Genomic DNA, 13,726 nt, shown 5'->3' with positions numbered 1-13,726 from the left:
CCAGAACATGTAATTGTCGTCTTGATGATTTGCTTTGATGAAAGAAACAAGTCTTTTTTTGATGGACTCGCTTAGGTGTAACTCTTGCTTGAGTGATTGCTTAGAAGGTACAAAAAAAGGTATAGAAATACCTTTAGCCGAAACGCAAATCCAGACCAACACTTTTTGCTCATATTTTTCAACTGGATCATATTTTACGCTTGGTGGTGTCAAAGCAGTGTTACTTGAGTAGAAATTTTGGTTTCCGTTAATGGTGCTATGCTTCAAAGTGAAATAAGATTCATCATCAATTATCCAATCATGATTTTTATATTTTTCGTATAATCGACTGCATCTGGTTCTTATTTTGCGTTTTTGTGACTCTGTTCTTAATGGAATCTTTGTTTTTTTTGCATTTAATATCTGTGTGTTTCTTCAATGTTTTGCATATAAAAGACTGATCGCACACAAATTTTCTAGCTGCTTGTCTTTGTGAGACGCCATCCTTGTGGTCAAACATGGTCTTCAGCTTGGTAATGTCTTTTTTGTCTTTTTTTTTGCAACTCCACCACTTCCTTTAACTCTTTGAGTTATGATTCCATTTTCTGCGCATTCAATTATACGGTATATGGTTGCTTTTGGTATTTTTTCTGCTTTAAAATGACAATAAGTATATTATTTACCATTTTGCTTATTTTCCATGTAAAATCCATAGACACGTTCACGAAGAAGCTTTTGCTTAGATTTGTTTATTTTCATTTTAAATCGTTGAACTTTAATTACTTTTTTATTATTTAAAACTAGAATAAATTTGCAATAAAATACATACAAAATATATATACAGCTAATGGTATTAGTACATGCAAATTTAAATGGAATGCAGTCTCATTTTTTTGTCATCACCCGTTATATATATATATATATATATATATATATATATATATATATATATATATATATATATATATATATATATATATATATATATATATATATATATATATATATATATATATATATATATATATATATATATATATATATATATATATATATATATATATATATATATATATATATATATATATATATATATATAATCTATATATATATATATATATATATATATATATATATATATATATATATATATATATATATATATATATATATATATATATATATATATATATATATATATATATATATATATATATATATATATATATATATATATATATATATATATATATATATTATATATATATATATATATATATATATATATATATATATATATATATATATATATATATATATTATATATATATATATATATATATATATATATATATATATATATATATATATATATATATATATATATATATATATATATATATATATATATATATATATATATATATATATATATATATATATATATATATATATATATATATATATATATATATATATATATATATATATATATATATATATATATATATATATATATATATATATATATATATATATATATATATATATATATATATATATATATATATATATATATATATATATATATATATATATATATATATATATATATATATATATATATATATATATATATATATATATATATATATATATATATATATATATATATATATATATATATATATATATATATATATATATATATATATATATATATGTATGTATGTATGTACAAATTAGTAAAAACCCTTATATATATATGTATGTATGTATGTACAAATTAGTAAAAACCCTTAACAAATTTTCTTCAATAACTTGTTTCTCCATCAGTAGGCTCTTCAGGAAGTTGATGAACCTACTGATGGTGAAACAAGTTGTTGAAGAAAAATTAGATGATTTTACTAATTTATTATTCCTCTGTTTTTTAAGAACATTAGGCATTTTATTTGTAGAATACACTAACATAATATATATATATATATGGCTTGGACAGGAAGGATGTGCAATCACACTCTATAACTGACCACACTAATAAGTTCTTTTCTTTATAATTTGACCACGGCTGTTTTAATTTTAAACAATTTAAATGCAATAAATAATCACTGCGTCATGAATAACAATTAACCGTTGATCTTTTCTAACATTTTTATTTTACGTGAAGTATTTAAATGTTAATTATAATGATCGTTTAAAATAAATGCATTTTGTGTAAATTAAATATGTACATTTTTTTAGTGGGCATGCATTTTTTATAATAAAATTAAACATTTGAAACTATTTTTCCATGTCTTTCTAAAAATCTTTCATAAGATTACTTTTTTTAAATACTTTAAATTATGAATAAGTTAAATTAAAACCTTCCCGTTGCAACAAAATGATTTAATTACTTTATTTTTTTGTTTCTATTTTTACAAATAATTGTTTAAAAGCTTCTTTTTTTTAAACTCGACTAATGAAATGCTTAAAAATTACTACTTTAAAAAGACGATGTTATTATTTAAAATAAATTATTTTTTGTGACTTTTTCCAAAAAAAATGTTCACATTATTTAAAAATATTATATATTTTTTATTTCAATAATTTAATTTCACATTTTAAATAAACAACAATTTAAATAAAATTTGTTTATGTATTAAACAATCATTAGAAGTAATTTGTTAAAGCGTTTTACGCAACTTTAATAAAACATTTTAAGAGATAAGTTTTGAAGTATTTATTTCAAGCACAATTAAAAACATAGCAAAAAGTTAATTTTGCCTCGAGCTTGAGTTTTTTGAATTCTAAAGCTTATATATATTCTTTTTTGTGAGGAACTTTTTTCTTTTTCAGTTTTTTTATTTTTTCCGTAGTTTTAGAACTTAAAAAAAAGACTTAAAAATGCTGAGCTAAACTGTTTCTGAAATGTTTAAATCATCTAAACATCTAAAGAGTCGTGGTCAAGCTGTCAACAAAAAAAAACCCATCTGTGTGGTCAGCAATAGCGTTCGACCGCACGCCATTCCTGTCCAAGCCTGATATATATATATATATATATATATATATATATATTATATATATATATATATATATATATATATATATATATATATATATATTTATGTAGGGTGGTGCTAAAAACAACTTTTTTTGAAAATATCCGCTGACAACCCATAAATGTGCTTTATATAATAGAATAATACTGGATTTGAAAATTTTTTTATTTGATTTGAAAAATTTATATATATATATATAATATATATATATGTACAATACTTTTAGCTTTAAATATCTTTTATATGTAGATGGTATTAAAACCCTTAGTTAATGTATGCATTAAACTATTACACTTGCTTTTACCCCTTAGAGTGCGACGAGCCACGATTGTGGCTACATCATCAGAGTGCAAAGAGCCATGTGGCTTTAAAAGTGGTCTTTGAAACTATGACTTTTTACAGTAAAATTTTTACGCTGTTCGTTCATTAAAAATGGTAGCAATGAATAGAGCACATTTTTTTCTATCTTTTGGTATATTGTCTTTATATATTTGGCATTTAAAATGAGCAACAGTGAAGAAAGTTGTATGGATGTTAAGAGTTGTACCAGCGAAAAATTTTTAAGTTCCAGTGATGACAGTTTGTTTGATGAAGACACAATAACATTAATTTAAAAATTGTATAAAATATTATTTAATACAAATATATCAACTAGTATGATAATTTGGAGTTTTTTATTTTAATTTTTATGTAGACTTCAGGTCTGATAGCGATGTTGATGTAGATGATGTTAGTGGTTATGTTTTAGATGATTGGGTATTTGTTCTAGGAGATGACCATGGTCACTTTACTGGTGAATCAGGACCCAAGTACTCAATTTCACCTGAGTCTAAGCCTATTGAATATCTTGACTTGTTTTTTACTCATGAATTTTTCTAAAATATAATAAATTTTACTAATAATTATGCTGATAAATGGATTTAAAATAATCGACAATATTTGAGGTCCCATCCAACATCAAGAGGTCATGGATGGATTAAACAGGGAAAGACCAATCTTTTAGAGATAAGAGCTTTTCTTATAGTCGTAATCAACATGGGTCTTATCAAAAAAGCTAACCTTAAACTGTATTGGGATATAAGTCATCCTTGTGCATCTACTCCCTGGTTTGTTACCCACTCCAATCATGACCGGTTTCAATTTTTGCTTAAATTTCTTCATTTTACAGACATCCATGTGCCAAATCAACAACCACTCAATAAAATTTATAAAATTCAGTTATAAGTTGAACATTTTAACAACAAATTTCTTTATTATTATTATCCACATAGAGACATTTCTATAGATTATGGTTATAGAGTATGGTTGGCTACAAAGGAAAGACACCACATCTGCGTCAATATATGCCAAACAAACGCCATTCTAGATTTGGGATTAAGTTATGGTGTATTTCAGACAGCACCAATAGTTATTTGTGTCAATTTGAAATTTACAAAGGAGGAAAAGACCCAGATGTAGCAGCCATTGCCAATGGTATGACTTATAGTTTAGTTTTTCGTCTTTTGCGCCAAACTAATTTCCTCCATCAAGGTCATCACTTAGGTATTGACAATTATTATACTTCTCCTCAACTGTTATTAGTTCTATATGCTCATCAGACCACTGCAACAGGCACAGTGAGAGTCAACAGGAAAGGCCTTCCAGAAATGTGCATTAAATCAAAATTAAAAAACAAGGAGGTTTGCCAATATAAAAAAAGTCCTTTGTTGTGTGTGGCATACCAAGATGGTAAAAAAAAAGCCTATATTACTATCTACTGTTGCCAAAGCAGGTTTTACTGAAATGCGTAACAGAAGAGGAAATATAGTTATGAAACCAAATGTTGATGCCCTTTATAATAAAACCATGGGCGGTGTAGATTTGGGTGATGCACAGCTCTATGTGTACTTGTCTGAGCGTAATACAATAAAGTGGACAACTAAAGTTACTTTTTCTCTATTTGGTAGGGCAATTTTAAATGTTTTATTGTAAAAGCTCAATACAAATGAACATAAGCCAATGTCAAGAACAGATTTTATGATGGCTATAGTGAAAGGTTTAGCCGGAAATTATTTTCAGTGAAAGTATTTTCTAAAAGACGAACATCAAGAGAGATTAAAGTGGCTAGAAGTACAATTGTGCCATACCTACTTCCCCAACATACTGCGAATAACAACCCATTATATGGTCACAATCTTGTGAAAGTTAGTAGAGGAAAAAAAAAAAGAGTAGCTAGGCACCAAACTTGAGTCCACACAAGTTGGCAGTGTCAGTTATGTGGTGTTGGACTGTGTCCAGCCTGTTTTTCTAATTATCACACAAAAGTTGTGCATTAAAATCATTAAACTGCTTTTAATCTTATATAACCTACAAAAAAATAAAGTTCAAAAATAGTTGTTTTTTTGTTATCTTTTTTGCTGATTTTTTTTTCCGATATTTTTTTAATTGAATTTTTCTGAACGGCATTTGAATTTTATCGAGCGCTCAAAGGGTTAAAATAAAATATAGAAATTTTATAAGCTACAAAAATTATAATTAACTAAAAGTATAAATTAACAATTATACCTTGCATAATTTGATCACTTGATCTGTGTATATTTTCAGAGGTATCATAAATAGAATGAGCATGTCCATGATTGCTCCCGCCATGAGAATGACCATGATCACCATGTCCATCGACAGGTTTTTTTTTCTTCATATGAAAATCATTGTGATAATCATTGTCATTAAACTCGTTATTTAATAAAACTTGAGCAGAATGTGAATGACCATGGTTTGAGCTAGCATGTGAATGTCCGTGAGAAGCACCAGCATGTGAATGGCCATGGCCTTTAAAATTATTGTAAAATAAAAAAATTATAAAACCATTTATAAACAGATAATAACATTGACACCTTGTAAAGCTTTATCTGTATATATAACATTAAACATAATTTAATTTGAAAATAAAAGATTTATTAAACATTCCCTGTAAATATAACATTTATTAAATATAACACTTTCAACATTTTCTACAAATATAAAATTAAATAAAACTTTATTTGTATATTACATTTTGTAAAATACAAAAAAATATCTTCATTTTATTTTAAAAGTAACTTTACTTTAACTTCATTCTTAACAAAAACCAACAACTTATAAACAAAAAAACTCTGACACAGATAAGTTTCGTTTAACAACTTTTCTTCTTAAATTTTTAATTTTTTTAATAGCAGAATCCACAGACCAGAAAAAGTCTAGACACTACTTTTGGTCTATAAAATTGGTCAATAAATTGTTTTGGTCTATAAAATTAGAACTTAATATAACTTTTATATAACATTAATCTATAACTTATATATAATATTTAAATTATAACTAAGTATTACAAATTGTTATATTATTTATGCCAAATATTATAAAAATAGATAATAAAAAATTTATTTGAGAAAGATCTTACCGCCATCACCATGCCCATGTCCAAAAACAAAAATGCCAATTAGGTTAACAACAAAACCAAGGACAGAAATTAAAAACAAACGCTCATGCTCTACATGAGGTGGATGGAATGCACGCTTTAAAGATAATACTTTTTAATTAATAGTTAAACTTTAGTAAATTCAATATAAACATAATATGTCACGCCTACATTATTAAAGAGTTTAGTTAAATATAAATTACATAATTTAACATAACTACAAATTTAAATAGAAACCTCTACTGCTTCTGAAAATATAAAAAATGCGATAAAAATCAAAAACAGAGCATTCATAAAGCCTGCCATAATCTCTGCTCGCACATACCTAAAAGAAGAATACTTAAAACAAAAGTAAATCAATTTCAAGTTGAAATCATTAAACTTAAAAAAAAATTGTGTTTCAACGCACAATGAAATAGTTTCGAATAACACTGTTTATTCTATATTATTTTAATATTGTTGCTACTATTATTATTATTATTATTATTATTATTATTATTATTATTATTATTATTATTATTACTATTATTATTATTATTGTGATTATAAAAAAAAAGTCACAAAATAAAAGTACTTACCCATAAGAGTATCGTTCATTTTTACCCCACCTTGAAATTACAGTTGCTATAAGACCAGTTAATAAGGCTGTACAGTCAAAAAACATGTGAAAAGAGTCTGATATCAATCCCAAACTAAACAAAAACTATAGATAATTACAAATTAAAAATATAATCAAAAAAAGAAAAATTAACATACAATATAAAGTAATTGGAGCAAGAATAAACTGAGGTAATCGTAAACAAACAAAAAAAAGATTCAAATTTACCAAATATGTGGTGGATAAAATTTCAAACAGTTTTATGATTGTTATTTTTTAATTTTAATTTTTTAAATGAAGAGTTTTACTATGTAGTTTTTAGGCATTTAACAGTTCGTAGTTAAATTATCATGCTCTAAATTACAAATAAATAAAAAATTACACATTCAAATAATAATTCTACAAGCACGAAATGCTACTGTATATATCAAAAAAATGTTGTGTAGTATTCAGCTTAATTAAAGCATTATATACAATTCTTTTGCTTTCTTAGACAAAATAAATCTAAGCTGGAGGTTCTCTTTCTTTTTAAGATGTCAAAAAAGTTCTTAAAGACACTTGATTGCTCATTTTGCACACTGATTTGCTCTAGGAATTTCCAGTCTTAATGGTTCCTGATTCCAAAACTTTTTCAATGAGTTTAATGTTTTTTTATGACTGTGCAAGCTGCTACATAGCTTCCAATAATTATCTGCATTGTACAAACATTGTCAGTAAACCAATGGTTCGCCCATCTGTAAGAGATGAATCTACAAACGGCAAGTAGTGAGTTTCTTCTCTCTGGTAGAAGAAAAAATGCCAAATGAGCTAATAATGCGTGGGAACTCCATCTTGCATTATTTAATTTAGATACTTCTGAAACTTCATTTTAGAGATTGTCCATAAATTATGCAATGCAAAATATATTTTAAAAACGTAAGTAGGATATATTAAGCTCTTTTGCACAGCAATTTTCATTAAACTTAATGGACTATTTTTTTTTTTTTTTTAGATTAAAACTCTGCAAGGGAAAACTTTTGATCTTTTTTTGTTTTGTTTATTGTAAAACTTTGCGTTACGTAATTTATGAATGATCCCTTAGGAAATACTCTGCATTCTTCAAAAAAGCGGAATACTATCATGCCATTTCAGTAATTGCTTTGTAACCATTCTTGAAATTCTTCCTGAGTTGTTCGTAGTTCTTTACAAGTTCCGGGATAAACAGTGATTTGATATTGATGGCAACATGTTATTTCCTCCAGTTCTTCATCCATTAAGAACACGGTGTTGAAAACCAATGAATTATAATTCTTCTAGTTTCTTTTCAGTAAAATATCTTTGTAACTGACTGACAATTCCATTCCTTCTTCCAGTGTTAAAATGTGTAGTGTCAGCTACAATCAACTTTATACTATTCCATAAATTGCATTCATCAAGAATAGCTGTCACACCTATAAGAGCAGTGTCTGCTTTTCCATTTGATAGATCTAGTGCTTGTAACTTAACTTCTCTTTGTTTATTCTTTAACACTAACACTTGATATTCTTGGCGACTAATACATTTACCATTAAAGTGCAGTGCCTAGCTTTCTAAATGTAGTGTTTTCTTCATTTCTTCTTCAAGTTTAACAGCTTCTTTAATATTTGATCTCAATATACCGGACTCTGAAGGTGTCTTAATGTCAATCTCATCTTGAGATAACTGACAACAAATGGTTGCTGTTTAGCTAGTTAACTTTGAAGATGTTACAAATTTGGTTGCAGTTTTGGTTTTGCTGTAGTTCTTGCTGGTACTTGTGGACTGTTTTTCTGAATTTTCAGACTTTGATATTTTGCCTCAGACTCAGATTTGCAAGTTGACGTTGTTGCTGTGACTATAGTTAAAGTAAACTTCAAGAATATTTTTTTTTTGATGGATAGTTTTTGAGCTAGCTTCCTTTCCAGTTTTATCCTTTGTTTAGCATCCTTCCCAATTGTGTCCTTTGTTTAAGTTGTTATCTAAAAGTCATTTTAAAAAACCAAATCTTTTTTATTCTTATACTTTACTGCTGTCATTTAAAAAGATTTTTTGACCTTTATTTAACAGGACGAACATTAATAAAAGCTAATAACAAATACATTGTTCATAATAATGATAAAACACGCTTCTTTTTTAACTGGTAAAAAATTGTTATTGTAAAAAAATCAGTATAAAATATTTTTTTAATACAAAATATTTGAATATTTTGGGGGTTAAAACCTTATATGATTGCTGTTTTGCATATTTAAATCATTTCTCCATTGAGATTTTCATGGTAAGATCATACCTATTACCCTCTGGCTTGTTTTAGTAATCTCCATCCCAGCTCATTTTATAAGTGTCCACAATACTCCACTTAACTATTAATTAAATTTTAATTTCTTCAAAACCAATTTTAGGCACACAGAGAAGACATACATAAACTTCATCTTTGTGTTTAGCTCTGGCTTCAATGATTATTTTAAAAGCATCTGTAAAGTCTGGTTTTTGGAATGAGGCTAACTGAGCAAGCAGATTGTTCTTTATTTAGGCATGAAAAGCATTCTGTTAAATGCATTCTTGTACAATTTCTTTAGTAGCTCTATCTCCCATTAACTCAGTTCTTTGCATTAAGAAAAACAGATTTTGAGAACATTAATTCCAAGTTTATCGTACTTTATAATAAACCATATAAGTACATAAACATTCACAATATATCTCGCTAAAATATTAGCAAATGATGATGGTTTGATTGTGTAAACATAATGCCCCTAAATACAACATGCAGTTGGCAGCCATCCACTGTAACTACATGGTCTTATCTTCAGGCACTCAAAATCTTTATCAAATTAATCAAAAATCAATACTAGTGTAAACCTCCACATAAATTTTTGATTTTTCAACAAATCCTTTTAAACGTTGTCTAGCAATTTACATAAAGACTGAGAAACGAATAAAGTGTTTGTATCAGATAAATGGGTAATTCAAAAGATCTGGTTGCGCTTGTCTACATAGTCTAGTTGTGTCTTACTGGCAATTTATTTGAATGCAGAAGGCAAATGTTTAAATGTAAAACATGCCTAATGTTTACTTTTGATCAAATAATTAAATGATCAATTCCACCTTCTGCTCCAAAATTTGTATTAGAGTCATTAAATGACTTTATTTTTTTTATTTTACCATATGATATATAACTTAACCATTTTACTTTAGAACTCAAAATTGGTTGATAGCAAATAACTTAGGAATTTATCTTGATCAATAAACTTGATCTCTCTTGCATCTTTTCGACCATTATAGCACATACAATTATTTGGAATGAAATCTTCTTCAAATGTATGTAACTGCTCAGCAGACTTGATTTATCAACTGCTTTGCAATATTGTAAGTCTGCTCTCAGCAATTAAAGTGTTTTATATAATAAAATAACACTGAATTTTTCAAATAAAAAATATTTTTAGGGGTGCCATAAGACCCTTAAATATTTAAAAGAGTCCCTAATACTATCAAAAAAAAAGGATGTCATATTAGGACTCAAATGAAACAATCTTTCTCTCCTGTTTCAATTATTAGTAGCCACAATATTGGAAGAACAAGTTCAATCTGCAATTCTTATGGATGTCGTTCTAATGTACATCTGGTGTTTATTGGCTTTTTTATGACCTTTTTAGGGGTTGTTATCTGGTAGCATTTTTGCCTGGTTTGCTGATCTACAAAAAAATCTCTCTCTATACTAGGCACATTCTCGTAATCAGTAACAAGCAAATCTAAAGTATTATTGCAAAGTTTATCTTTGTTATTTTTGAAGAAGGCCAAAAGTTAAATAGAATTTATAAGACTTTAACAGACCTTAGCTGTGTCTATTCAAACTGTTGGTATTTATTGGTACACATTTGAAAACATTTTCAAGTTGTGGCACAATGATTTCTGCAAAAATAGAATGATTTGATTCTTCTTTTGCAGTGGTTCCTATCATTCATTTTTGTAACATAAACTTGTAGCAGTATCTAATTAAGTTAAAAGTGCAACTTTACAGACAACTTCAACAGCTGACCAACCATTACCTAATCTTTAGACTGTCAGATTTGCCATAATTTTGGTACATATAACATATGCCAAATTTTTTTAAATTAGCAACAAATGAATCAGAAAGCCTTTTCATGCATAACATGAAAATAGTTTTATTTGATGTAAACTTGACTTATAGTAGGTCTTAAAATAGTATCATTAAATAGAGCTGTTATACATAAAATGTTATTATTAAATAAAGCTGTTATACATGAAAATGCATTCTGTATCTTATATTGTTTTAAAACAATATTGAAATTCACTGTGTAATAAAGTGATTTTTGCTTTTGTTTTTTATGCTATTTTCTAAGTCTCTGAAGAGTAAAAAAGTATTTTAAGAACTATTAAGCAATTTTTCATGATGTTTTACATGTGTACCCAATTGGAGTAAACTAATTTCTTTGGAACAGACATTTTCATAAAGAAATTTTTCACAAAATCATTTTCAGTCATTTTTTCGTAGCTTAAATATACTGTTTACAAATTTGATTAAAAAAATTATTTTGAAATATTTAAATTACTCATTATTATTGAACTATTTTCTCCAACATTGAAAAACATTTTTTAAGAACAATATCAGATTTAAACAAAATTAATATCATTTAATTTTAATTTAAGCATGAGTATGTATGTTTAAAAATAAATTAGAATATAAAAAAATTTTTTATTAAGGATATTTTTCATAATACATTATTTCAAAAATAAATAAAGTTTAATTTCAATTAGATACTTGAACCCAGGTGGTAAATATTAAAACATTTAATATTTGATATCATTCGTAACCTTTAAATTACCTATTAGTCCAGATCCCATAAAATAATTCTACAAATGCAAACATCAAATTGAGCATGAGAAAACAAAAAATATTCCTAGATGTTTTGTCTTCGAAAACAGATCTAAAATTAAAACCAAAAAACATATAATATATTTAAAATATATATATATATATATATATATGTGTATGTATATACATATATATATGTGTATGTATATACATATATAAATATTATATACATATATATATACATATATATATACATACATATATACATACATATATATATATATATATATATATATATATATATATATATATATATATATATATATATATATATATATATATATATATATATGTAAATTATGTTAGTGTATTTTACAAATAGAGTGCTCAATGTTTTTAAAGAGCAATAATAAATTAGTAAAAAACACTTATCTAACTTTTATCTTCTACTTTAAGTTTCACAATTGCTGGATCATCAGGAAGAGTATATACATATATATACATATATATATATATGTAAATATATATATATATATATATATATATATATATATATATATATATATATATATATATATATATATATATATATATATATATATATATATATATATATATATATATATATATATATATATATATATATAGATCTATAGTTTGTTGGCTTTGGGAAGAGAGGAAGGAAAAAATTCTTACGCCAACACATACGTCACTTTTAATTACTTTTGACTTTCGTTCAACATTTTCGTGTTGGACGAAAGTCAAAACCATTAATTTAATTACAAACTAATTGTTATATAAAAAAACCACAAAAACGCAAATTTAATTGACCAGAATGTTTTTAAAAACATTCTGAATGTTTTTAAAACATTTTGAATGTTTTTAACAATATAAATAATGTTTTTATTTTTATTTTTTTTAATAAAATGTTTTTATTTTTATTTTTTTTTACTGTAAATCATGCGCGGAGTGTTGCTACATCGACTATCTTATAGCCTGACTCGCAAGGGAGTGCTGCTACATCGACTGACAAATAGCCTGACTCGCAAGGGAGTGCTGCTACATCGACTGACAAATAGCCTGACCCGCAAGGGAGTGCTGCTACATCGACTGAGGGTTTGGTTGGGGCAGGCAGTCTATCATTATTAAAAAAAAAAAATTCCGGTCTTGCATTTTAATTTTTACTTTTTGTCAACAAAATATGGAAAAAACTTTCGGACAACATCTAAGGGTTCTATATATATATATATAAATATATATATATAAATATCTACATTTACATCTAAGGGTTCTATATATATATATATATATATAAATATATATATAAATATATATATATGTATATAAATATATATATATATATATAAATATATATATATATATATAAATATATATATATATATAAATATATATACATATATATAAATATATATATATATAAATATATATATGTATATATAGGCCTCGGCGGGAGTACAGGGTGCGGAAAAAGCTCCCGTACAAAAGTATAATTTAAAAAAATTATCTGTATGGTGTTTTCTTTTAATATGTAGTGTGTTTTTAGCATTCTTTTGTATTCTTTTAGTATTTTTTACGACTATTTTGTTTTAAATTAAAGTGTAATATGTTTCTTGTCTTGTACAGGAACTTTTGCTGTTTTTGCTGTTTATATTTTTGTACGGGAACTTTTTCTGCACCCTGTATATGAGTGCCAAAGTGTAGAAAACGAATATGGTGAGTCATGCGAGCTACTCCTCTAAGCAGCTTCTTACAAGATTTTAGTTTTTTTTAGTTTTAGCTATCTGTTAAATTTATTTTAAAAATTGTGTATTAAAAACAAAACTTGG

The 13,726-nt window shown here is 25.6% G+C and overlaps 1 protein-coding gene across 1 annotated transcript in view; it reads right to left on the bottom strand.

The window, feature by feature from the left end:
- LOC100211013 (zinc transporter 7) overlaps positions 1-13,726 on the bottom strand; it is a 64,371-nt gene that overhangs the window by 45,715 nt on the left and 4,930 nt on the right. Inside the window, exons 2-6 of the mRNA XM_065801361.1 lie at positions 11,890-11,991; positions 7,032-7,145; positions 6,691-6,778; positions 6,436-6,550; positions 5,562-5,825 (exon numbers count right to left, since the gene is read on the bottom strand). Of these exons, the coding sequence (XP_065657433.1) occupies positions 5,562-5,825; positions 6,436-6,550; positions 6,691-6,778; positions 7,032-7,145; positions 11,890-11,991 (683 nt within the window). The remainder of the gene's footprint in view (positions 1-5,561; positions 5,826-6,435; positions 6,551-6,690; positions 6,779-7,031; positions 7,146-11,889; positions 11,992-13,726) is intronic.

This window comes from Hydra vulgaris, chromosome 07 (genome assembly GCF_038396675.1).
Source record: "Hydra vulgaris chromosome 07, alternate assembly HydraT2T_AEP".
Lineage (NCBI taxonomy): Eukaryota > Metazoa > Cnidaria > Hydrozoa > Anthoathecata > Hydridae > Hydra > Hydra vulgaris.
Note: the sequence above shows the minus strand (reverse complement) of the source record. Positions and strands in the feature narration are given on the sequence as shown.